We start from the raw sequence: 27,699 nt of genomic DNA, 5'->3' as shown, positions 1-27,699 counted from the left end.
GATGGGTGCTGGCTGCACCGTGGAAAAAAACGTGCATATACTATTCATACAGCCAGTGTGGTGTGTGTCGCTGACAAACAAACGAGAGCAAGTCGCGGACACACACTGTTATATTTTAACTTGCGTTCCTCCGAACAGCAGCGGATGAAAGGGACATTCAACAGACAGATTACAGGCATGCATACGTGTGTGTGTTGGAGGTTTTTGAGCATTTAAACGGGACTGTTGCAGTTTCTAGCTTATTGGCACACTCAAACTGGGAGTGACTTCTGACTACTTGCAGTATTGCACATTTCCTGGGATGGTTTAAACCGCATTCTTATTCACCAAAGGAATAATTGCTACACCTTTTTCGTCCTCCCCATGGTGCTTGAAGGGTAAGCAACAATGAGGAGGTGTCAGTGCATTGTTTATTCTCTGTAATCCGCACCGTGTAGTGGAAGCCTGCATGTCTTTGTTTTTCCATCCATTCTGAGTACTGGTCAGCTGCAAAGCAAATCATGCACACTTTGCTGCACAGCATTTTAACACCTGGGAAAAATGCAAGACTAGTGCATTTTCCCCAGTGCAGAATGATGTCATTGTGCGAGCCTGTTTGACAACAAGACCCTCCCCGGTGATGTGCGTGTGTTTCACTCGTGTTAGCAGGGAGATGGACGGGATCGGGTACACCATGCAGAAGAAGGCTGCGGAGCTTGAGCGGCTGGCCGAGGTGCTCGTAACCGGGGAACAGCTCAGGTAGGTTTGCGTGGAACCCCATCTGAACCTGTATTTGTATACGGTTGTACTTTATGATCATCATCTGCAAAGTGAACCCCAAACATTACGTTAATAATAAAGACCTCACGATAAAGCCCTATAAATAATGGTTATGCTCTTTGTGTTGTTGGTTTTTGAACATGACATGACATGACAGACTTACTGAGATGTGTGTTGTGAGCATGTGTGGCAGCAAGTTAATGATCTTGCATGATACCCTCTCACTGCATAGTGGCACTACTGGCACTACAGGCAGTCTTAGCTCCACTGCAGCATGCACAGTCAAACAAAGGCAGCAACACATGGACGACCCTCCCATGAATACTGCTTGTTTTCCCTTTGACCTAAAGAAACACACCGTAACCCTGGTGCTGTTTGCTGTATGGCTAATTCTACCAGCAATGAATAGAGACTCAGTGGGTTAAAGCATGGCACCAATGCCTGGAATTTCAGCCCTGCCCCCCCACTGAACTACAAGCAAAATACGCCTTTCAGTTGTGTTTTTCAACAGGGTGGGCAACATTGAGCTTTTTGCTGATTTTGTGGAAGTACACACTGTTCATTGTTCTGTTCTGAAGAATCATAAAAAAAGTAAATGTCCTCATTCTTGGAGATTCACAGCCTGTATCTCTTCAGTGTACTCCTCTTTAGTACCAGTGTGGATGCCAGGTGGCACTGTGGATGGTGTCAGTGAATGAAGGGTTGGGTACCGGAGTCATCTGCCTCTGAGATGCTCCTGAGGGAAAGGTTCAAGGTTGTGACACACAAGTTGTCCTTAGGGTTTTACGTCTTATTGTTCTGATTCAGTTGCCTGATTACAATTATGTTTGTGCATAGATTATTGGTCCCCACAGGATGAATCCCATTGACTTTCGGGGTTTTCTGATGTCAATACACTAGTGTATAGGGATATGTTTTATGATACTGTATTCATACTCATAAACAGGAGAGACTTTTTTTTGTTGAAAAGTTAGTTTTAGATGTATGTTAAAGGGACATCGACTAATATAATGATCCCACGGTTCTGATTGTATAACTAAATTCAAATTGTATTCAATTAGTGGTGTGTTTTTCAGTACAGTAAGGCAGTTTCCCTTAATAAGATTTAAAAAAAATGGCATAATCCCTCTCACAGTATGACCATAAATTGCAATATATAAACAATCATAGCCGTCTCTATTTTTGTAGTCTACCAGTCTTGTCAAACATTACAGCATGAACACACATTGTCAGGATTAATGATTGATGTTCCCTTCAGTGGTCTACATTGACTTAGTGCTTTAGCTTTGTCCTTTGTCAGAGGAAGTAAGAATCATTTTTTTAAATGGAGGTAGTCATGGGTATAAAAGTAGACCTAATATGAAACACTGCTAAAAGCAAGGTGTATACCTAACACGCCTTGTTTGATCACAGTATCACGAGTCAAGCTCGTGGAACAAGAGTGACATAGTTCCTGGTTGTGATAACAGACTGTTTTCAGATATCTTATCACACATACGTAATACAAATGTGACCCATCATGTCCACTGTTCTTGTCTCTGAGCAGATGTGTTTCAGGAACAGCTCTATGAAATGGACAGAAACATGGATACGATGGCACAGTGACACATGCAGCTGCTGTAGTGAGTCCTGTGACCACATAATAGCCATGAATTGACTGTTTGTTGCATGATTGCAGACTGTGAGGCTCGATGAATGTTTTTAACATGGGTCTCAGCATCATTGTAGACATACTGGGAGACTCATTCAGACCCTTGGTATTCTAATTGCACACTTAATTTTAAGAAATGCTCTTACAGACAGTAGTCAACGGATTAATAACCCCGCTAGCACCAACTGGAGTTATAGGAAAAATAAGAGGGTAAGATTTTGCTTTGAGTTCTTCAAAAAAAAAAGATTTCATAAGAAGATTGGAGAAAATCTTATGAAGCTTGGCAAAAGGAGAGGAAAATATATAACAGAATTGACTATCATATTTGATCCAGCGTAACACTAGCCTGTTGCAAACAGACTCAGCATGAAATGTAACTGCCGTAGCGAGCTGCAAGAAGCCTGGCTAAGGCTGTGGTGGGCTGTTTCACAATTCACAGGTCACGTTTAACTTGTTGACGAGAAGCCTGCTCATACAACATTTGTAGAGGTATGAGAGGCCTGTCATGGCATTGTATGATACTGCCATATTGTAAATACCTGCACTCAGTGTTTCAGAAGAAAACAGATTTGCTCTCTCAGAATCTACTTTAGTGTCCAGGTATGCTTGAACACATTGGAATCCCGACCATTTAAAAAGTTAAGAAGATAATAACAGGCTTATTTGTTGGCCTGATGTCCTGTCCGCATAGGAGTGTTGGAGAAACATTGAATTTAAACCCGTTTCCAACTATTTTGTGTTTTAACTATCTGTTCTATCTTAGCTTAAATAAAAAGAAATATATAGCCTTTAAATGTATAATTAAAAAACACTCTCATCATTTACAACTTGCTAGCTTTAGCAAATGCTCCGCCAGCACTGTATTGCCTGTTGTTTATCTTTACAATTTCATTTAGCTAAAATCTAAAAGTCTTATTTGTCCCTCTTGAGCAGTTGTGGCCATATGACGCCATGATATAAACCACAGCTGTGTCAGCTACTGTGTTGGAGAAGAGAGAAACAAGTCAAGTATTTTTGAGGCGAAAAATCTCAATCAGTTGGTAAATTTTTTTACTTTGCTGATCCCATTACACCCATTTAAGGTTGTGTTCAAGGCATTTCTGATACTGGTATTGTTATCAGAAATACTAAACTGTGAATAATCTGTACTTTTATTTACTTTAATTATGTTTTCTGCGAATTGATAAAGTGAAACCTCTTAGATTATATAAAATGTAATCAGTTAAAGTACATTAAATAAACAGGGAATGACAAGATTACATATTTTACCTCCATTGTTGTCAATCCACTTGAAATTATTACTGCCAGAATGAATGGTTTTTACTTTCATAGTTTTAATCTTATGTTAATTTACAAAAAAACAACTGACTATCAGATTTTGCTAGAATTGTGCTATTAATGCTTGTTTGTTGTCTTCCAGGCTGCGGCTTCATGAGGGCAAGGTGATCAAGGATCGGAGACATCACCTACGAACTTACCCAAACTGCTTTGTGGCCAAGGAGCTCATTGATTGGCTTATTGAACACAAGGAAGCATCAGACCGAGACACAGCCATCAAGATCATGCAGAAACTTTTGGACCAGAGCATCATTCACCATGGTAAGCCTAAAGTGTGTGTGTGTGTGTGTGTGTGTGTGTGTGTGTGTGTGTGTGTGTGTGTGTGTGTGTGTGTGTGTGTGTGTGTGTGTGTGTGTGTGTGTGTGTGTGTGTGTGTGTGTGTGTGTGTGTGTGTGTGTGTGTGTGTGTGTGTGTGTGTGTGTGTGTGTGTGTGTGGTTTAGTTTTAGGCATGCTTTATCCAGTAATCTATAACCAAAGTGCCTCCCCACCACCCTCTCTTTATCTTTTGACACTTTCTGGGAACAATCTTCATTTATTGATCATTGATTCTTCTTACTTCTTGGCAAATTTGGCCTCAGTGTAACATCTAACTACCTGTTATCAATTACATTGACATGTAGGGGTCATGATCTGGAAAGGCCTCTGGTGCTGATTGGATTAATATTTATGTATTTAGCTGTGAAATAAATGAACTGTTTGTCAGAATTAAGGAAGCTTTGCACATGAAATAGAGTTAAAAAAAACATTGTTGGTTCTTGTGATTAAATTCTTTGCACATCTTTATAAATTATTAACAACATTCAGTCGAAGAAGAAATGAAGAGGCTGCATGTCTTTGTGTGCACACAGAGGTTCCCTGCATTAAACCCTCTTGGCTTTGTCACTCACTTCCTCTTCTGGCTCTTTGTCATCAACAATCAATTTTTGGCTTCCTCCTTTAGAACTCCTGCTGCAGCTGAACATTTAAAAGTCTTTTCTCTTGTCTGTTTTCAGTGTGTGACGAGCACCGGGAGTTTAGAGACTTGAAGCTATTTTACCGTTTCCGAAAAGATGACGGCACATTCCCGTTGGACAGTGAAGCCAAAGTCTTTATGAGGGGGCAGAGGATCTATGAAAAGTAGGAACAACAACACGCATCATAAAACCATAAAACACAATCACAACCACTCCTACTCCTACTCCTACCTGTTCTTCATTGTGGAGTTATCATTGGAACCCAAGGAAATACCTGTGCATACAGTTGCATAATAGAAACAAATAGAACTTTATCCCTCAGTGTTTTTAGTTGTTTTTTTCACCCTTTTAAGTGGAAAGCCTTTAAGGAAAAAATCACCTTATTTTTTTTGTTATATCTGTAAGCAGGAGTTATTTAGCTAGGCTTATGCTAAGCCTTTATGCTAGGCTTAGCATAAAGACTAGAAATGGGTAATGTGTGGCTTTGTTCAGTCTGATGGAAATATGTCTGCTCATTAGCAACACTTAAATTAACTACAACGCTATATCTTATTTGTTTATTTAATAAACAAATACTACAGATCTAGAGAATGAAAATTACATTTGGAGCCATTTGGAGCCCATCTAACCTACTACGTACTACAGCTGATATTGTTAATGATCTCATCCAATCCTCCACAAAATTGTATATTTTTTAGAATATTTTCTTTAAATAGTTCAGAAACTTATCTGATGTGATGTGAAAACTTTCTCTGTTGTTAAGGATGGAGACTGTCTTCTTCAAGGGAGGCCATTTGGAAGACATTAGCACATGATGCCACATGCTTATTTCACATCTGTCCCTCAGTGTCTTCTAGAGGAATGCGTACTGATTGAGTATGTCAGAAAAGCCACCACTTTTCATTTATTTCCCCCATTTATTTAACACGAACAACGCATGCTGGAAAAATAAAAGTAGTTATTGGAAGTATCGTTCTCAACCAGAGATGACTCAGTGGTAAGAGTAATTGTTTCTATAGTAACCCAAAGGTCTTCCTCCGTGTCTCCAATGTTTCTCTGTGGTTATGAGTATTGTTTAGTTGGAACTAAACACACAAAGCTGGACTGTTCTTCCCCTCCTTAGACATCCTTCTTTGTCACATGAAGAAACTGTGTTTATGTGCCTCTCTTAACACAAACACAGTGACACTTTTATAAAAGGCACAAACACACACACACACACACACACACACACACACACACACACACACACACACACACACACACAGACACAGAACATGCAAAAACACTAGCAGTTGCATAAGAGTAAGAAATAGTCCAACAGGAGACATCTGTCGTCTCTGCTCTCAAAGCTATGTGTTTATGTAATCTCTATGCTGCAGTTTAGGACACACACGTGCGCGCGCGCACACACACACACACACACACACACACACACACACACACACACACACACACACACACACACACACACACACACACACACACACACACACACACACACACACACACACACCAAGCTTGCTGTGTGGTTGCTTGACTGTGAACTGGAGATACCCCACTATCACACTTATGACACATAAAATTTTCTAGGACTGTTACTTTTACTGTGATGGCACACCCCTTCACCCAAGTCATTAGAATTAGCAATTCAAATTCTCGACATATAATCAGCAGGGGCTTTGTTTGTCAGATGAGTACAGATTTTCTTAGCTTACCTCTGAAATTCTTAAATGATCCTCATGTATTTTTCAAAGCTTAAGTAACACTAGCTTTATAGCTTGGGAGATGTCACTGTAGGTGAAACCACAACTTAGGCGAAATATTTAGGTATTTCAAAAATGATAATCGGTAATACTATGAAATATTGTAGAAACATTTATGTTTCTCTCATTGTGGATTTCTAAAACTTGGTTGATCTGCTTAGTTGACTTTTCAGTGTTGAGGCTAAATAGCCCATGTTAGCATGCTAATATGCTGTACTAAGAGGATGAACATGACAGACATTTCTGCTTAACATCACCAGGTGTTTTGCTTTGCATTTGTGCACATCGTAACTAGCTACTTATAAACTATAGAGTCATAAAACTGCTTAATTTTTTACATGAACAGAGCAGTTTACCTTTTCTTTTTTAACAGCTTTAGTTTGATTGTTTAGTTCTTTAGTTCATTCATTGCTGGTTGACAAGTTCGGATTAGAAGATTTAGAATAGAAAAAGAAAAGACCTTTTGTCTTAATGTAGATATAATTTGATAATGTTTTATTTAAAAACTATCAGAATGCAGTCATAGTTTACGTTGTGATGTGTGTCTAATTCTGATGAGTCTTTTTTTTTAGGAAGCAGAGGTGGACGTCTTTTCTGGATGACACACGATCACATGCTAGTACACACATATACAGAACTGTTGACTCTGCGTACACACACACACACACACACACACACCTGAGTATTTAAACGCTGTAGAACAGGCAGTGCTCATGAGAAAGAATCAGATTACACCTGGGCATGTCTCAACATGTGCTAATAATAAACTGTATCATCAGAGAGTTTTACTCACTAACCTTTCCACATCTTTGTTGGCTGGGTTATGCTGGCACAGATGAAGTTCCCACATTCTGAATTGGTAGTTATCAATCATGCACTGACAGCCAATTTGACACCATAATGCCTCAGAGAAATATGCATGAGGTTTATGGATGAGCGGTTAAAAGAACATGTAGCAATGGAATAATGCTGATTTGGATTTTTACTCATGAAGCTACATCTAAGATATGGTTAGCCTAACTTAGCATAAATACTAAAACATACTGGCTCAGGGTTGCACTATGTATTAACCAGAACAGAAGAACTATATCGATATTCTACTGTTAGCAAAAAAACAAACAAATAAGCTTATTTCCCAAACCATTGAACCAAGAAAAACATAAATAATAGACTTGTGTTACTGACAGTGTGTGTTGTTGCATGAATGGAGTGAGCAAGGCTGGTCTGTCATGGAAAAGCCATTAAGTATTAATTATAACTCTCAGGGCAGCTAATTTGATATCTTATGTGATGAAGAACATTTGTGTAAAAAACTTTCAGAGCCCAGGGAAAAATCATCTGCTCCATCTTAATGAGAATCATGATATGTTAAATTAAACTAAATGAAACCTTTAATCTCATGAGTGCTTCCAGCCAGGTTCAACCTCTAAGCGTCATTCAATGACTCACCCAAAAGAGCATATTGTTGATGAACCTGATCACAGGTCAGGTTGACATTTTATAACTCAAGTTTCAACCCTGCTTTTAATAACAAATAGAACTTCAACTGAAGTGCACTTAAAGGTCTGAGGTGCACACCCAGGACTACTTTGACTCATCAGCAAAACACCACACCTGTACTGCAGTTGTCAAAGTTGCAATAGCTTTGACTAATTAACACTTAACATGTCAATACAAAAGTTGAGATTGAAAGTAAATGTTTCATCATGAAACCAGGTTGTGTACACTATGCTACATGTACATGCAAACATTTTAAGTCAACATTTAATGTAAGCTTAAAGGGACAGATTCAAAGTACTGTATTTTAAGTAGAGCCCAGTTTTAGAAGTATTATAAGACTCAAGAAACGGTATATACAGTATGAAAATCACAAGGTAAAGTGTGTGTGTGTGTGTGTGTGTGTGTGTGTGTGTGTGTGTGTGTGTGTGTGTGTGTGTGTGTGTGTGTGTGTGTGTGTGTGTGTGTGTGTGTGTGTGTGTGTGTGTGTGTGTGTGTGTGTGTGTGTGTGTGTGTGTGTGTGTGTGTGTGTTGTTCGGTCAGATACCTAACTCAGCTGGAGTGTACTGGTGCCCATTGAAGTGTTTGTAGGAACACCAGGATTATCCCTGCTCTCAGATTCACATTTGCATGAAGATGGAGCCCCAATAAAACCTCTTGAGACATGTAGTAATAATAATAATAATAATAATGATAATAATAATAATAACTTAATGGAAGTTAAAACGTAAGATGCTGAACATGTTATTTTCCTAAGGCCTTAGCTTTAAATATTTAACACAGAACCTAAGTAATTTCTAAATATAGAATATTTCTAGGTAGTGCTAAAGTGGAGACAACCCAGATGCAATGTTCTTCCTTTTTATAACATTGTCAGGTGAATTCACATTCCCATCCCAATTCACATTGCACAAATGGGTTAGACTAGTTCGATCTTTAGGATAAGCGAGGAGAGGTTTCACTTAATGATTAGGCTGGGCTAGTTTGAATGTGGGTTTGAATTAAATCCATTAGAAAATGTTCAAAGGCAGAAAACCCCTAATGTAAAAATATCAACTCAAAAAATGTATTTCCATTTGATGACCTGCATTGAAGTCACTTCACAGCTAATGACTCGTTATGTAAGACTGACTATTACAGAAACAATACAGCATACATAGACTGTGAACGCAGTCTGGATCAATAATTGGTTCTGGTCAATTATGTTTGGTTTGTGTAGCTCTAAATACCACTTTCAGTCTATAAAGCCTCTTTACAGTGAATTTATAGAATAACAAATGGACGACAACATAAGACCTTAGCAACGATTAGCAATACTTAAGGCAAATCCATTCTTGTTTACACACGTCTTAGTTAATGACCTTGTAATGTTGTACTTCTTTCTGTATTATACAAAAACATTCCTCCAGTCATCAGTAAGTTAGTCATGTGGAAATGTTAAGATCTACTCCCAAGCTTAGAGAGTAACTAATTAGCTCGCTAGAAGTTGCAACATGGCCTTAGCTGTACAGACACAGAGACATCTTTATAATGATCGACATTTTTTTTAGATCACAAGAGAGTATATGTGGTATGTTTACAAAGGGTTGTATTGCTCTCTCCTTATTTGGCAGCATATATAAGTTCTATGTATGTGTCTGAAAGGAAGATCAAAATAGACATCTGATGGATGTTTGGAATGCATACAAGTGGTCACCACCATGTAAAGTGTATGCAATTTGCAGTTTATCTTAAAACCACAAGCATGCCAAATCATAATGTGGCCATTTAATAACAGTGGTGTCAGGGCAGTAAGAGACAGTCTTTGTTGATGTAAACAGAGGTGTTTGCTAACTTTGAAAAGATAAAACATTTCTTCCTTGACTTATTCACACACTGAGGTAAAAACTGTTGTTGCATAAACTGAATACAGACATGTGTGGACATGACAAGAGAAAGCATCTGCAGAGTTTGTATCTTTATTTCAAATGTGTTAGTGATTAAAACAAAAACTGAATGTGATCTTAGAAGACTGTGATGCAGATTATATGTAATTCAAATGACTAAAGGAAACTAAATAAATTGTGAAACCACCGAACACCCATAAATGGGTGTGAAAGTTAGTGAACAAGTGTTAAGTGCCACTGATCAGGTTCCCTTTAGCAAAGCACCAAAACCACAGCTGCCGCAGTAAGAGCAACATCCTTGACTACCTCCTGTATGTTCGAATTTGTAAGGAAAGGAAGGAATTCATGCTCAAATAATCCTACCAGATCTCCAAGATCGATAAAGGGTTGACAAGGTTTTTTTTTCTTCAAAGTAAAAGAGGTTGTTGTTGTTGTTGTTTTTTTTGTTGTTGGTTTTTTTTCATGTTCTACTGTTCTGTTTCAGGACCATTGCCTAAGTCATTGTCTACCCAAAACACACTCATATAAACTGTCCACATGAGTTTTTAAGTAATGTTTATGCTCTGACTAACCATCTGGTGCCTGGGAAATGTAGCATTTAAGATGCCTCCTTTTGCTTTGTTTATAACAGTTTGTGTTGATATGATAATTAACAGCATTAGAGATCAATGTGATTGGAGTGCTGTTTATTTTCCAATGGAAAATCACTACAAGTTAGACTGGCTAGAGGAAAGGGACACACTGTAGGATCATGGAGGTAGAAGTGTGTAAGCTACATGAAGACAAAAGGTCTTTTCTTTTTCTATTCTAAATCTTCTAATCCGAACTTGTCAACCAGCAATGAATGAACTAAAGAACTAAACAATCAAACTAAAGCTGTTAAAAAAGAAAAGGTAAACTGCTCTGTTCATGTAAAAAATTAAGCAGTTTTATGACTCTATAGTTTATAAGTAGCTAGTTACGATGTGCACAAATGCAAAGCAAAACACCTGGTGATGTTAAGCAGAAATGTCTGTCATGTTCATCCTCTTAGTACAGCATATTAGCATGCTAACATGGGCTATTTAGCCTCAACACTGAAAAGTCAACTAAGCAGATCAACCAAGTTTTAGAAATCCACAATGAGAGAAACATAAATGTTTCTACAATATTTCATAGTATTACCGATTATCATTTTTGAAATACCTAAATATTTCGCCTAAGTTGTGGTTTCACCTACAGTGACATCTCCCAAGCTATAAAGCTAGTGTTACTTAAGCTTTAAAAAATACATGAGGATCATTTAAGAATTTCAGAGGTAAGCTAAGAAAATCTGTACTCATCTGACAAACAAAGCCCCTGCTGATTATATGTTGAGAATTTGAATTGCTAATTCTAATGACTTGGGTGAAGGGGTGTGCCATCACAGTAAAAGTAACAGTCCTAGAAAATTTTATGTGTCATAAGTGTGATAGTGGGGTATCTCCAGTTCACAGTCAAGCAACCACACAGCAAGCTTGGTGTGTGTGTGTGTGTGTGTGTGTGTGTGTGTGTGTGTGTGTGTGTGTGTGTGTGTGTGTGTGTGTGTGTGTGTGTGTGTGTGTGTGTGTGTGTGTGTGTGTGTGTGTGTGTGTGTGTGTGTGTGTGTGTGTGTGTGTGTGTGTGTGTGTGTGTGTGTGCGCGTGTGCGCGTGTACGCAGAGTCAACAGTTCTGTATATGTGTGTATTAGCATGTGATCGTGTGTCATCCAGAAAAGACGTCCACCTCTGCTTCCTAAAAAAAAGACTCAGAATTAGACACACATCACAACGTAAACTATGACTGCATTCTGATAGTTTTTAAATAAAACATTATCAAATTATATCCTTACATTTGTTTTTCATTCAAATGTTTAAACCCAACTGAGTTGAGTACTTATAGCTATCGGGGCAGATTTCTAGGCTTTTTCTGTATGTAATTACCTTGTCACCACTCTAATCTGAGGTTCGAAGAATACCATGAATTTAGTTTACTTTCTCATGCCTCTACTTCTGTGGCTATCGTGCTAATCCACAGACATTCACAGAGCAGTACTATGGCCAAAGCAAGTGGTTTCTGAAGACATTTTTTTCTGAAGGGAATTCCTTATTATGAAAACAGAAGTTTAACAATAAACCCCTTTGTTGTTGCGCACAAAACACACTTCTTGGATAGAAAAAGGTTTCTATAAGGTCATGTCTTTCATGTTGTCATTTATTTTTATTGAAATTAAGATTTTTCTTTAAATTTGGTGTGTGATATATGTAACGCCAATGAAATGGTGTTATGTCAATATGTCAACAACAAGTTACATTGTACTGCATTACAAATGTAATATTTATAAAAGATAACTTAATTTATTTTCAGTTCCCTAAAGGAAGACCTCAAACTTCAATCTGCCTTTTTTCTATGCTATCTAACCTGTACAGTGCTGTGAAGAAGAAGCACTGTTCCCAATATCATATCTTGCAAGTAAGGATTGTATTTTTTCTTGACTTGAATGAACTAATTTAACACATTTTTGCTGTTTTCTCCTCTCAGGTTGATGAACACAGAAAACAATTTATTACAAACCAGAGAAGAAGAGGGTGACATGTTTGAACGGACCCTTGTGGCCTCTGAGTTCATCGACTGGCTACTGCAGGAGGGGGAAATATCAACCAGAGAGGAGGCAGAGCAGCTGGGAAGAAGACTTCTTGAACATGGCATCATCCAGCACGGTATTGGAACAATGCACAACAACTGCACCATTTTATCAGTATACCCCAAGTTGCGGTATCATTTGTTCATGCATTTCATAGTTTCCTCAATTGGGCTGTCTGCTTGAATCCACCTCTACATTGCAATCTGACTGTATGTCATTTCATTGACAGATTAATGAATCTCTGTGACAGTTAAGGTTATGAACCTGAATTTAAAAGAACCCTACTTCTCCATAGCAGCATCTTGGCATTAGTATAAAGTTCTCAGTAGATGCTCCTCCTTAATCTTTTGACCTTGCCCTTTATAACACAGCGTCGCCTCTGCTTTGGTCTTGAAGGTCTTCCTATCTGATAACTAGTATTGATTTATAGCAGGATTACAGCCTAGCTGCACACATGAAAACACCCTTTTGACTACCTTTAAGCAGTCATTTGCAGTTCAATCTAAAAGGCTGACCACTTCAGCAACATAGAAGAGTTTAGATATGTAAATCCTGGATTAGTGTTACCCCTCTCTTTTTTTAAATACTTGCAGACTTCAGGTCTTAATATGAAAAAAAAAAAAAAAAAGAGAAAAAAAAAAAGGGGAAACATGAAACTCTCTAAGTTCAGCTGCATAGGCCTAAAAAAGCAAACTTAGTCTCTCAGGCACTGTGAACTGACCCACATTGTATCTCAGGTTGGCTTAGTGTGTGTGTCACTGGTCTTGTTTTCTGTGTGTCCTATATTTGAACTGACTGTGCAATGTTCAAGTGTGAGTTACAGAGTGTAACTGAGTTTTAAACACGTGGATAATGCTGCAGCTATCAGGAGGTCAACAAGTTCTTCTGGCTGCAAAGACTACAGCTACATTTATCTCTCAGTTTGTGATAGTTACACGCTTTACTTTATCTGGATGGTTTAAGCCTTAAACACTGCCAAAATAATCTTTTCTAAGTTATAGCTATAATACCAAGTAAAACTTTACAAGATTTCAACAGGTATAATAGATAATCAATTAGGTATTGCACATCATGTGAGCAGATTTATGTTGCTGTTGTTCCATCTTTCTCAGAATAATTTGAGTTCTAGTGTTAAAATATAAAAAACTTAGAATAAAAAGTTGATGAATAAGGTGTCACAACCTGAGTTAATCCAGAATTAAAAAAACAAAAACAATTAATATTGAAATAATGTGCTCTTCAGAACATCTGCCTCAGTATATATATACGAAAAGAGAGCCAGGAAATGGGAAGTCATATTTTTGTGCTGTGTGTGTAACCCGTTGGTAAATCAAGACTATTAAAGGCATAATTAGGGTCAGCTGTTTGAGTTCTTCAATAAACGGTACTGACAGGACATATAATTTAACTGTTGATATTTGAAACAAAATATGGAGATATAAAAACACAGGGTTAACACTGACCTGGACATAGTTTTTATGGCTTGTGTATTCTCCTGTGACACGTTTACTTTGTGATTTTGTTAAAGACCGGACATTGATCCTGCAGGACTAACTGTCCGGCTATCACGTGACCTGAAATTAGATTTCACACTTATGTCTGTGGCTCACACCCATGTCTGATGGAATTAGGTAGTGTGTTAGTGCAGAAACCTTTTATGGACTCATAAATGTTTTTTGTTGTTGTTGATCACATGGCATCGGCACTGGCATAAGAAACTAGACTTCAGACTATGTGTACATACTGTAAGTAGCTGTAGCAGTGACACTTTGTCAATGTAATAAAGAAGGTGACTTGATCGCGTCCTTCTCTATATGAAAATAACTGCACTAACAGTTCATGGATGACATGTGGACTCTGCACTTTACACATCATTAGACAAACATTAGAACACACAGAACTCATTAACACATTAGAAACAGGATAGAGAAGACGATAAATTTGCCAATCACTGCGGTCCTTGACGTCACCCATTCACTCATATGATGTATTGAGGAACATTCTGGATGGAGCCACATTGTGACTTATTTATCATTGTTAACTGGGGTACCATGTTGATGCTGTTCTTCTAAATACCTTCTCCTGAATAAGTGTATACTAAGCAGAAGAACATGCGTTTTTAGATTTGGAAAAGTTCAGTCAGTTTATCAGTGTGAAGAGGAGCGTAAAACACTTAATGAAAGGCTGCTACATAATGTGTTTTCCTCTGTTGTAACATAGAATAAAAGAATTTGCTGGGTTGACAATCGCCTTGCACCAACAAAAGGACACGTGAACTTGCTACAAAACCAGCGTGTTTCTTATTGTTCTCAGGCTGAAAATGAGTCGACTCGTAGTAGAATTTTTTGGCACCCATCCATGCATGTAAAAGACCGTCTGATATTTCCAAAATTAAACCAGTCATTTATATTTCTATTTATTTCTTTACTATTCTTAGTTATCTTTTCGTAATTATAATTAGACCCTACTTTGAAATAGGATGACCTATCCTTTATGAATGGACCTGATGAGTTGTGTAAATTAACAACACAGTACTGAAACAGCTGAATGAAAAGAGTTTAAATGCTGACTATGGGAGTACAGTCTCACTTATTAACATACAGACATGTTGTTAAAGTATAAGCACAAGTTCAGTTTACAAGAGGCCAGTTTGGCCAATGATAAAAAAAACAACAACAACACTCCTGTTCATTTCTGACAACAAACAAATTGCTTACAACTACTACATTCAGGACAAGACAATCATCAACTAGATTTCTGGATAACACATGTCAAAGTTAGGTGTCATGGTGAATAATGTTTCTCTGACTTTTTTATGCTTTTCTATTTTGTCTTTGTCTCTAGCTCTCTATTATTCACATAATTGGTTATTTCCTCTTCTCTTCTCTTTCAGTCACCAACAAGCATCATTTTGTTGACGGGCCGCTCCTCTTCCAGTTCAGGATGAATTTCAGGCGGCGGCGGCGGCTGATTGAACTTCTTCATGAGCGAAGTCGCTGCATCCCTGAGAGCCACGACAGCCCGTTCTGTCTCCGCAAACAGAACTCAGAAGGAGGCAACACCAGCTTCCTCTCAGGTATAAAATGTATTTTTGGAAAATAAAACAGTCAGTCTGCCATGGAAATAATACAGAGGAGATATCTGTGCCTCTAAAGTTAGTAGTAAAGTCATGTTTGTCCATTTACATTGTACGGTTGACTTTGCCTCAGAGAAAAGTTTAATGTTAGAGATTAGTTTAGCTTTGGCTTAGCTTCAAATCATCTTTGGATTATATATTAATCAAACAGTGGAATTAGATCAAGTGTGGTCATGAGAACTTTACATTGTCTTTGTTTTTTTTCTATATGCTTTCTTATCAGAAATAAGCAATAATATTTGGAAAACAGGATGTAATAAGAAAAATAATTCACATGGATATTGCTTTTGGTGATAAAACCATAGCCCAGTGTTGTGAAAGAAATGTGCACATTTTTGCAATTGCAGGGAACTAACGAATGCATGTTGTTTCTTAATTAAAAAAAGAATATTAAACGGTTAGAGAGTGAATACAAATGGCTTAAAGGCTTCAGATACACAGCTAGAGCTTGTTCTTTTCAGGCTTTTGAGTGACCTGCAAGAATAAAGGCTGAGTTAATAAGCGGTCAATCTAGTTAGTCTGTATCCTGCTTTATGGATTTCCTGTCCTGCTCAGTCTCTTTATCCTGTCTGTCTTTTACTAACAACCCTGGTTTCTCTCATTCTCCCTCTCTCGTTGTCAGTCAGTCCAACCAAAGAGATAAAGGTGGTGGTTCGGCGGAGCAGCATGAGCAGCAGCTGTGGTAGCAGTGGTTATTACAGCAGCAGTCCTACGCTCAGTAGCAGCCCACCTGTGCTATGCAACCCCAAATCTGGTAATTGACATTAACTCACACATATACAGTACATGTATCATTTGAGCTTTATTGAGCAGCAGGACATACTGAAATTTGTAAAATAGCGATGCCTTTTTTTCTGAACTTTTTCTGTATTGTGAGCTGTGTCATAATAGATCTGAATTATATTCTTTAGAAGTGGAGATTTTGTAGTCATATTGGTGTTTTGTGTACATACTGACAGATTAATGGCCCCTGAGTAAATCCTAAAGCTCTTAAAACCGCCAGTTCAAGGCGCAATTTTTCGCCCCTGTTTTCTGTTAAACGAGGCATAATGGTGGAGCAGTCATCCTGCCCCTATCAACCATCAGACAAAGGGGTAACAGGGGTGAAACAGCGGCAATGGTATAATGGTAGAGCTGGCAGGATGGAATAGCGCTGTGTGTTTGTATTTGAGTTGGTGCATGTGTAGCTCCCACTGTGTGTTTGCACATAGTGTGTTTTGTCCTCCAGGAATGTTGCAATGCATTGTAAAATACACCAATTTTACTCTGTTACAGATTCAATGTAGAAGTTGAGAAGTCTAGAGATAATATAGCTTCTCTACGGCGCTGCTGGACTCCCAACTTACAACAATATAGTAGTAGCAATACCATCAAGTTGTTTATTTTGATATACCGGTACACTACTCACAATAAGTTAGGGATATGGTGAGATACTCAGTGGGTTTCATACAAAGTGTTTGTTTCACTTCAGGGATTTTTGGGATAGGGAGGCGATTGTATTAGGGTGATAGACACACCTCATTTTGTGTTTTCCACGGACTGGTCTCACTATGTACAGTGTACCTTACATATCGGGGCCCAACACCTGTTCGTGGATGATAATGCTCCACCACATCGTGGCAGAATTGTCACAGCTCGACTTCAGGAGTTTATATTATTTTGAGATGTTTAGACTTCTGAGTAGATTTGAATAACGCTTTGCCTTTGAGTTGTGTCAGTGTAGGTTGTTGTGTGTGTTTGGCATTGTGTGTCTTTACTTCTGTGAGCGTTCTTTTTGATGTGTCTAATTCAAGCAGAGTCCTTGACAGAGTCTCTTTGTACCAGCAAAGCCCCCTCAACCCGGAGCCCTTACATACACAAAAGACAATGAACAGGAAAAGGAAGGCACTCACATACACAAGCATTAAATCCTGAACCTTGGTTACTTTGTTTATCACAGGAGTCTAAAAATGAAAATGGACAGCAAAGGTAGACAGGCGAATCTGAGGAGTCGTTGGCTGGTTAAAATATTTATTTAGTAAACAACAAAAGACATGTGCCTTTGTTTAAGACAAAGTTTTGTCTTGTCAACAATTTTGGAATCAGTTAATGTTTGTATTTATTTTTATTACATTTTTTACTGAATTATAATTAATTTTATTTAACTAAGAAGGAGGACTGGCCAAATGCTGCCTTGCACTTTGCTATTCTACAGTCTCTACTAACTGCACCTCTTGTCGTGTATCCTTTACTGGAATATTTCTGAATCATTTGGACTGACCAGTTCTGGGGCAATACGATTCACACACTTAACACTTAAACTTTAGTTTAATAAACAAGCTATGTACCAGACCACCTAACATGTTTATTTCTGCTATCAAAATGGGCAACTTAATATTAGGTGTGTATGTAACTTCTCAAACTTTTGAGTGAGCCACAAGCGGACACTCAAGAAACTAGTTTAATGCACTTCCATGGTGGCTTAATATTTCAAGAAGTTGCCATTTGGTTCTTCCCCATATGTTCTGCATATGTGAAAGAATTGTACATTAATTTATCATCATACGAGCACTTTTATTTTTTCCCTCTTTTTGCTTATGTAATAGATTTTTATTCAAACTTAGAAACGGGTTATTATGTTATGTTTAAGTGAGTAATATGGAGGGGAAGTTGGAGGGGGGGAGGAATGATAGCTATACTGTTTTTATACCTCTAGGCCCTGTTAACGTTTCACTGACATCTGCACTGTCTGCACACAAACTTGTGTGCAGAAGATTGTGTGTGATTGTGTGTGTTTGTACATGTATGAGGAATATATTTTTTGTAGCAAGTTATATTTTCATTGTGTTTTTATTCTCACCAGTTCTGAAAAGACAAGTGAGTCCAGAGGAGCTGCAGACGCCGGGAGGTCCTTTTCTAAAGAAGACATTTACTGTAGGACACACACACACACACACACACACACACACACACACACACACACACACACACACACACACACACAGTGTTGATGTTGTCACACATAATCACAGTCATACAGTCACTTTTACACAGACACTTACAGATGCATTACACTGGACACTGAAGTCATGTGGATGTATATAGGAAGTTTAAACGCACAGAAAATCCTGCTCGATAGAAAACTAAAATTGGTATAAACTATAAGCAAGAGCCCACCCACTCAGGTGGAGGGCTCTTGCTTAACCGAAGGTGTTCCTCTGTGATAATAACCCTCTCACATTATCCTGCTTCTAACTAAGGCAATCAATCATTTAAAATTATTCATTGATTAAAAAAAACAAGACAAAAAACTCTGCTTCCCTAACAGTTTGTTGGAATATCAAGTTGGACTTGAATCTAAAGTTGGAGTTGCACAGCAACAGTTAATTTGTAGCCATCAGAAAATTAGCAAAACTAGCTTTCATAGCTAACATTTAACTGAACAATTATGCTCTTGCGAAAGTGAGACATCGCTAACAACACTCCCTTGTATCAGCAGAGCACCTGCGTTTTTCTGTATTGTCATATCTGAGTCTCTTGACATTTTCATTTCCCTTCACCTGTAATTTAACGGCACCTTAGCCAATACCACATTATATTCAGTGTTGACTTTTGGGCCATCTTAGCTTTGCAGATTTCTCATTAATAGCCTGCAGTTCTTGCGTCCTTAAACCTCCAAACGAGGGATACCAGACCCCTGCTAAGTGTTATTGTACACAGATTTTTGTATTTATACGATTAATAAATATATATAGAGTATTTGTAACAACTAATTTAGAGAATGAAATCCCAAATGTCCACTTATGAGTTACAACCATGAATCTACATCCCGACACTGATACTGTAACAACCTGTTTCTTCTGTTCCTCAGATTATGGGGGATGCTGTGGGCTGGGGCTTCGTGGTGCGAGGTAGTAAACCCTGTCACATCCAGGCTGTGGACCCAGGTGGACCTGCAGCTGCTGCTGGCATGAAGGTAAAGACTGGACAGATGTATATAAGGCTTCATTAATCCCTTTTTCATTAGGGTAAAATATTTTGCAAGTTTGCAAAAAGAAAACAGTATGATGTAAACAGTAGTTACACATAAACAGACTTAGGTTTAAGGGTTAAGTTGAATGTTATTTTTTTTCAAAGAGTAACTTTTTGAGAGTGTTTTGTCATTGGTTGCAATTATTTTGTATTTACAGATATGACAAGTGCATTTGGCCCTGTCTATTTACAGACGGTTTTATTACTAAGAGTTGATGTTTTAGTCTATATTTAACGTGTCAGCACAGGACTCAGGAGATGTAAAAAGGAGGATAATAGTTGGCGAGGAAAGTAAGCTTGTAGAAAGAAAGCAGGGTAAGGGTGGCTCTGCTGCCACAACTGGCATGAAAGTATGTTAGCAGAGGGGCAACAAGGAATCCTCGGAATGCAGAGTGGAGCGACTTAAACCACAACAAAGAGAGTGAGGAGAGTCAAGGACACTGCAGGAGCAGGAAAAAAAAACTTATAACATGAATGAAATATTAGGTTGTTCAAGACATCTTAAATTATAAGTGTGATTTTGTTTGGTCAGATAATAAACAAACGCCTATGTTGTCACTCATATTTATAAAGTGAGATTCATTACATTTGGACAGACGTGAGGGAAATTGCATTACATAGCGTCTTTTTGTGTTTTATTAAAGCTTACGAAAACAATCAAATCTGGGGCTGCATCCTCTTTACAGATGCAGGGATTTAAATGACCATGTCATGTCTACTTTCAAACCTAAATCCCCCTCACCCTACAACGCCTTTATCTCTAAAATTCATCTTTGCCCCGTTTTACACTTCAGTATGTAAAATCAGGCTGTTTGATGAGTTTAAGAGTCAGGCTTAAAGAGGAAACAGTCAGTGGAAATATTATCACTTCTTCTTTTGATAATGTCAGATGTCCTATATTGTCATCATGGAAAAACATGTTATGGTTCACAGGCGGTGACAAAGTGGTGTGCCTACGACTTTTTATGTGTGATTCTGATTTATTGACCTGAGTTTGTTCTGGTTGTGTGCACTGTTGGAACATTTTGTATTAGTTTTACTGCAAGTCTTGTCATGACATCCTTGACAAAATACAACAAAGCAGCTTGTTTTTTTTATTTACATTCCCTAACTTCACTGTAGATTAAATTCCTAGTATCCAGCAATGTAAGCCACAGTATTTCAAGTTTATTATAAAGAATTAATTCACTCCCCTGAAGTTTTTAGAAGGTTAGATCTGTCACCCTTAACTTTTGTACTTTTATTTATGTCTGATAAATCAGTAATACAGAGCACAGCAGGGGAAAATCACCACTGTGTGAGATGTTGGCACTGAAGCCTAGGCAATAGGCCAAAAGAAAAAGATTCACTCGTTGACTTGTGAGGGAAGGCAATAAAAAAACCATCATCTTCTCCTCTCTCGTTACACACACACTCCTGCTTTCAAACACTGTGGTTTTGTATCCTTTTCCGCATACGCACATTGGCATTGTGCTAACCATAATGGATGTGAGCACTTATGTAACTGTCTAATACTCCACTTTAAGAGACACTTCTAATGCACTCTTATAAGACAGCAGGTAGAGCGGTGTGTGCATGTGTTTCACTTAAGGTTTATTTGTGCGTCTTGCACTGTAAGAAACGTTTGTACACCATTAGATGTGTATGTGTGTCACACTGGGATTTTCATTTTATTTTATCTGCATGGATGTAATTCCCAGAGTTTGTGTACTTTATTTCATAGATTTGAACTCTTAAATTAAACATTTTGAAAATTGAAATACTTGAATGTTTAATAACCGAGGACCTCTTGTGGTCAGTTTACCCAGCAAAAAACAGATTATACAGATTAAAATCCCTGCTCCCGTCCAAGAAATGCAGCATTCTGGAGTCTCAGATCTCCCTGCAACCACTATCTATCCTTTTTGCTTGTTGTTGTCTGTGTTTAAAACACTATCATGTTTTCATTTAGCTATACACAAAGCAGATTCTGTGGCTTTATCCAGATTTTGTGAAATTTTTTTGTGGGTCTTTGTGATGTCTTATTATTGCAAAAATCTTGATCTCAAATGATTGGTCAAGTTTCAGGCATATTGGAAATGTTGGAAGTATTACATTCTGACATATTTTTTTTCAATTTTGAATCTAGTTGTTCCTGTGATGTGGTTTAAAAATTGAACTGTGTGATGGAACTGACCTGACCATTAAGCTGCTCCATCTAGCTTCAAACAATGATGCTTTGCCCTTGTCAAGGGCTCTGCCTTCCTATTCGAATAAACTTTATTGCAACTTTCCACAGATACCATTATCATCTCTACATATAGGTTTGCTCAAAGCAACACAAAGCAGGTTATAGTGTTTACTATTTGTAAACTCAATGTTAAAAGACCTTATTATTGTTTTCAATTCATTCTTTACTGTTTCTCAGGTTTCATATTCCTCAAGGGACATAAATGCTTACATGGCCTCAGGTCGTCACTATATTTAGTAGTTTTGTAATAAAGCTAGCATATGTTGTTTATTCTCCCTCGCCATTTCTTTGCCTCTTTCTACCTTTTTGCTTTCTCTGTGTGAGCATGATTTTAACCATCTGAATGCAAGGAGCCATTTAGTCCAGCTGGGCCCCTGCCAAGACTAACAACCACCCCTCTGCCTGAAAGGAGAGAAGTGCCAGTGGGAGAGAAAAGAGGGGGAGGTGTTCAGAGAGGAAGAGGTTGAAAGTAAAAGTGGAGAGAGGAGAGAGATAGAAAAGTGAACACATGTGGAGAAATCGAGTGTTTCCCAAGAGCTTTTGATTTTACAAGTTATGTGCTAAAGGCTGCTGAGGTTATGATACGATTACAGCGAGGGGCTGACATTCCCTTGCAGCCTTGGATTAACAATCTTGAGGGGTTTTTTTCGTTCCCCGTATCAATCTTAATCCTGTATTTGTAATATTTAGATTTATAGGTCATATAAATATCCCAGTGATTGTGTTATTACTCTCTCTGACATGCATCAACATTTTTTGACTCACTGAATAGAAAGCGTGTATTGTCAGTCAGTGTGTGTGTGCCTGTAACAGCTTGCAAAAAAAACAAACAATCCAAACCAAAGCAATGTCATGTTGCAACAGCAGCAGCAGCCAGAAAGCAACCCAATCTTACCTCCAGATTTATCTCTAGCAATACCAGCGCGCTGAGAGTTACAGAAGTGGTTTAACAGTGATAAGAGAGGTGGGGCCCAGGTGTGACAGACGAGGGATTTCAGTGTGGCGCTCATAACTTATTTAGTTCATGTCAGGCAACACTCTCAGTGTTTGCTTGTGTTCTTCTACTGTTGAAGCTTTGTAATGTGTTGGCTTGTTGGCTGAACTTTGACGGGACTCATGGAATTTGTCAGTGACACAAATGTGTCTTATGTTTGAACATGTCTAAATTCAAAACGGTATACCCTTAATGGGGGTCTCGAACATGCTCATTCGTATATAACGTCAATGTCCTTTAGTCAAAAATGGTTTTGACATTTTGTTTTTTGAATAAAACAGTAAAAGAAAACAAAATGTGTTTATATTTTAGCGATATATTGGATTTTTTTTTTTTTGTTGTTGAATAGAGCCAGGTGTTTGGCCTTCTTTGTGTGAGCGAAGCTAAGCTAACAATCTGCTTTACCCAAATATTTATTGAACACATAGTACGGTGGTAACAATCTTTCTATTGAACTCTTAGAAGCAAGTCAGCACATTTTTAACAAAATGTCAAACTTATCCTCATTATGCCAGTTGATTTGTGCTTTAGCCTTGCACGTTACTGTACAGATGTTAAACTTGAGTAAGAGTCATTTGACACAGTAAACCTGGTGCTTTCATGGCACTTGAAGCTTTGACATGTTCAGAGCACTAAACATCTCTGTCTTTCTCTTTCCAGGTGTGTCAGTTTGTGGTGTCAGTGAATGGACTGAATGTCCTCTCTCAGGACTACCGAGCCGTCAGCAACCTGATCCTAACTGGACCCCGGACAATCGTCATGGAGGTGATGGAGGAAGCATAAGTTTAGGGGTTCTACAACAGAATCTGTCATAGAGGAATAGTGCAGTAATAACTTTGGAGACTACAAGGTTTAGTACTTGACCTCATAACCACAGTGACGGAGTGATGTGTCAATCATTGTTTGGACAAGGTGGAAGACAGAGCGTGTCTTAAGAATGAGGGTATTTGAGTCAAGTCAGTGGTGCAACCTGTGGACAAAACGCACAGGTTGAACTTGATTATGCTTTTTAGTTCAACAGCTGCAATCGCTTCAGCTGATGATCAGACTGCTCCAATGTGCCAGAAACAACCCTCAGCATCAGTCTCGATAAAAAGCCCCAAGAGCTCGTGTTTGGAACTGAAGATAATGATCCCTGTTTTTGTTTAATTTCTGAGCCACATTATTATCATAATTCTAAAAATGAATAGTGTTTCAACAGACGTTAAAGGATGAGTGACACTTTGTTACAGTTTCAAGTAAAACTGAAACTGTAACAAAGAGGAAGAAAATCCCATGTTAACATATTCTGTGACCTCTCCCCCAGTTACAAAAAGAAGCACAAACTGCAACTTCTGATGACTCAATACTGCCCTCTGCTGGGAGAGATGGAATGTCAGGAACGGAGCAAAAAACTAGTTTCATAATTGTTTTTCCTGTTATTGGAAACCAACATGTTAAACTTAACATTTTACCCTTGTGTAAAAATGTTAAAAAAAATAAATTGCAAGGTAGATTCACATGTAGCCTCTAGTATTTAGTTAGTTTACAGAAAAAATGCAGTGATATGCTGTAAGTGAAATTAATAGGCACAATGTACAAAGAGAAGTTACTAAAAACGTTTTGCACACAAACTAAAGACAAATGATCTTTATGGGACGAAGCGACATTATAGTTCAAAGTTAAACAACGACAGCACTGAGAACATTATGGAGACTTTAAGAATAATTGTTTTTTGTTTTTCTAGAATTTATAACCCCTGAACTTTTTGGTATCTTTCGGGTTTCTTTTTAAGGTTCGGTGTCAATTGTGAAAGTTTCACAAGATAACAATGACAATGTGTCATAAAAAATGTTTTTTATATAACACATCAGAGAATAAATATTCTCTGTTATGCTTTCTGTTCAGCCATTAAATGCTATCAGGAAATGTATCTTGTACACATTGCTTTTTTGTGCCAAAAAGGACAAAAAAAACCTCAAGGATAAATACATGTAAAAAGGCTAAAACTGATTACTTATATTAGCCCATCCAGATTTAGAATATTGTATTTACTGACAGCCAAGTTGGCGTTCAATTGAGGATTGGTTTCTGTATTATTTGATGTTTCAAGAATATTTTCTACTAAACATTCGTTTTTAATTAAAAAAAAAAAAAAAAGCACTTGGGTGACAATAATGCGTATTCTTTCTGAATAAAATCAAGAATTTTAATATATATCTCTGGAAATATTAAATGTAACAAATCTCCACAGTTGGAGAGGTAGCTAAAAACCTACATTAATGTTTAAAAAAAGACTCAGTTGTCAGTTCTTCTAGATTGATACACATTTAGTCAAATTCAGTATTTAGACCTTGAGTTTCTTCCCGATCTGTGGACCTTCATGTGACCTTCATTTGAATAATTGTCAAATATAGTGTAGTAAATATTTTGCTATTTGATATCAGTAACATATAAATAAAGTGTTTTATTTTGAAAACACAGACCCTCTTGTGAATACATAAACTGAAAAACATCCCATTTGTAATATACAGCACATCTCATAGAATGAAGACAATGTTTAAGAAACACATATTTCTTCTGAATTCACATCTGTTCACAGTAAGGAGAAGGACTTTACATTACTTAATGATCTGGGGAAAAAAAGTGTTTTTCTGTACAGAACTGTTCATGAGAACAAAGAAGCAGGATGAACCACGCAACACAAGTTCAGCCTACCACCAACATGGGGTGTACATGCTTGTGCACAGGACAGGGTAAAGACTCAGGGACGGCAGGGACAGAACAGTTTTGATCATTCCAAAATGCTTATTTTACCACACATGGATTCGGATGAAGACATGTCATAGACAAAGCTAAAGAGAAGATGGACATAATAAATTACCTTTACAAAGCAATGTTGGTGTTCAGGCTCTGTTAACATCTTTACGCTTGAGAAACCAGCTGTCGAGAGATTCTGAGACGAGCCCAGTTATTAATGTTGTTGCCTTGAAAAGTGGCACATCTACTCATTTGGGAATAGAGCGTCTGGAGGCACATTTGGTTGTGTAGTTTTTCTATAGTTTGTGTAGTTTTTCTATGATCAATCTTTTAAGAATGACTGACCCTAATCCTTAAAGCAGGCTTTAGTTTTAAATGAATGGATTTGAAGCCTCTAAATTAATATCAGAATTAACTATGTTCATAGACTGGGCCGTTATGCGCTTAGACAGACTAGCATGATAGGATCACATTATACAGTTCTAAGAAAAGACCATGAATTAGTCATGTTTATGCCCCAACAGTAACACAAAGTATGTGTCTGTCTCCAGAGTTAATTTGTAAGAAAACTCTTGTTTAACCTGTATGTTTTAGACAACATCCCACAAACTAGATCATTGGATGTGTACTTAGTCTAACGTAAAATCATGACTAGAAAACGTTCCTTTTGAAATGTTTCATTTCATGGTGAACATAAAGTATATTTAGGAACTCTTTATTGCCACAGTAGAATAAACTGTTATAGTAAACTGCCTCTCAGTGTCCACAGTGAGTATTCAGTGGACATCTCTTTGGTGTTTCTCAGTGTGCTTCGATGTCGTAAAATGCATGATTCCTGTATATATTTGCTTCTGTAGCCTTAGCTGCTAATCCAAAGCGCTTTTTCAGCCTATTTACCTGCAGGACTATGTGAAAAATCATGTGTAAACAAACAAACTGGAACCTATAAAAGCATTTGGTTTCACATGCCTTCTGGATCCCTACTTATTCAAATAAAAAACACCCTATAAGAAATGTATAAGGTTATCATAGATAATATTTGAGATTCTCATCTGTGTTCTGTCATTTCTGTGGTGAAAATTCAGGACATTTTGACGTCTTGTTTGATTGAAAGCCGACGTTCTTTGTTTTGGTCTATAATGGGGACATTACACAGATGTTTCATACTTTTTTACCACATTTCGGATGTTTCCATGGAGCCATGTAACAGTTATATGGCTCTACTACTACACAGACCTTTTCTCTCTCTTTTAACTGTATAGAAGTGATGTGGCAGAAGGCACTTTGGAAATGGTACATAAGATGATTTATTGACTATTGGTCGGCTGAAACGGGTTAACTGACTCTTCAACTTAACGCCTGAAAGTGTTTGCCTAAACACCTTATTTTGCTGCTAATCCCACTTGTTATTCATTTAATGTCTTATTTGCCCAGCTCTGTTGGCTATAACTTGGTGTTCTGAAAGTCCTCATTAAATCGTTTATCATTAGTTATGTTGACAATCAGTGTTTCATAGACATAGCTATGAAAAAGCAAGTTTCTAGCAATGATCTTACAGGATGTATTACACCATTATCTGCTTCATTGTGCTGTTCATATTCCCACTTTTATATTTATGTCATATTTACAGGTTAAATTAAAGGGAGTATCAGCTTCATGTTCACCACATGAGGCCAGATTGAGTTTCTATAATATTTTCAGCCGTGTGTTTTTATTTTCTCTGCTATCACAGATTGAATGTAGGTTTTGTTTTCAATATATGCTTAGGTTTACCACAATCTATTTTTTAAAAAGGAGCTAAACCTCATCTGCTCTGATGGATTACAGTTGATTCAGTGTTTAATAAAGAAACTGATTCTACTTTGTGCCTGTGGTTTATTCTTCAGAAATTGTTAAATGACAGTTAATTTACACTCATATTCTCTTTTCTGGACATCTTAGTACCATTTTATTCCATAAGTAGGTGCACTGAAAGTCTTAACAAATATCTGTCTTTGATTTAAAATAATTAAAAACTTAGTATAAAATTATTGAGTCCAACATTCTCATGAAAAAAACGATGATGTCCAACCTGTTGAAATTTTGAAAGAACAAAA

At 37.6% G+C, this 27,699-nt stretch overlaps 1 protein-coding gene across 2 annotated transcripts; it reads left to right on the top strand.

The window, feature by feature from the left end:
• On the top strand, positions 1–27,463 carry deptor (DEP domain containing MTOR-interacting protein). 2 transcript variants are annotated; one of them, XM_079344311.1, is made up of 10 exons: positions 1–377; positions 649–738; positions 3,831–4,009; positions 4,742–4,865; positions 12,391–12,569; positions 15,387–15,569; positions 16,252–16,383; positions 18,472–18,542; positions 19,480–19,584; positions 23,525–27,463. In XM_079344311.1, the coding sequence occupies exons 1-10, from the start codon at positions 364–366 to the stop codon at positions 23,645–23,647; spliced, it is 1,200 nt and encodes a 399-aa protein (XP_079200437.1). In that variant the 5' UTR covers positions 1–363; the 3' UTR covers positions 23,648–27,463. The 2 variants fall into 2 exon arrangements, with proteins under 2 accessions (XP_079200437.1, XP_079200436.1); XM_079344310.1 differs by having other exon boundaries at positions 646–738.
• Positions 27,464–27,699: the final 236 nt, after the last annotated feature.

Source organism: Symphodus melops (genome assembly GCF_947650265.1).
Source record: "Symphodus melops genome assembly, chromosome: 5".
In the NCBI taxonomy this organism is placed as follows: domain Eukaryota; kingdom Metazoa; phylum Chordata; class Actinopteri; order Labriformes; family Labridae; genus Symphodus; species Symphodus melops.
The sequence above is the reverse complement of the archived record's forward strand: the minus strand, read 5'-3'. Positions and strand labels throughout refer to the sequence as shown.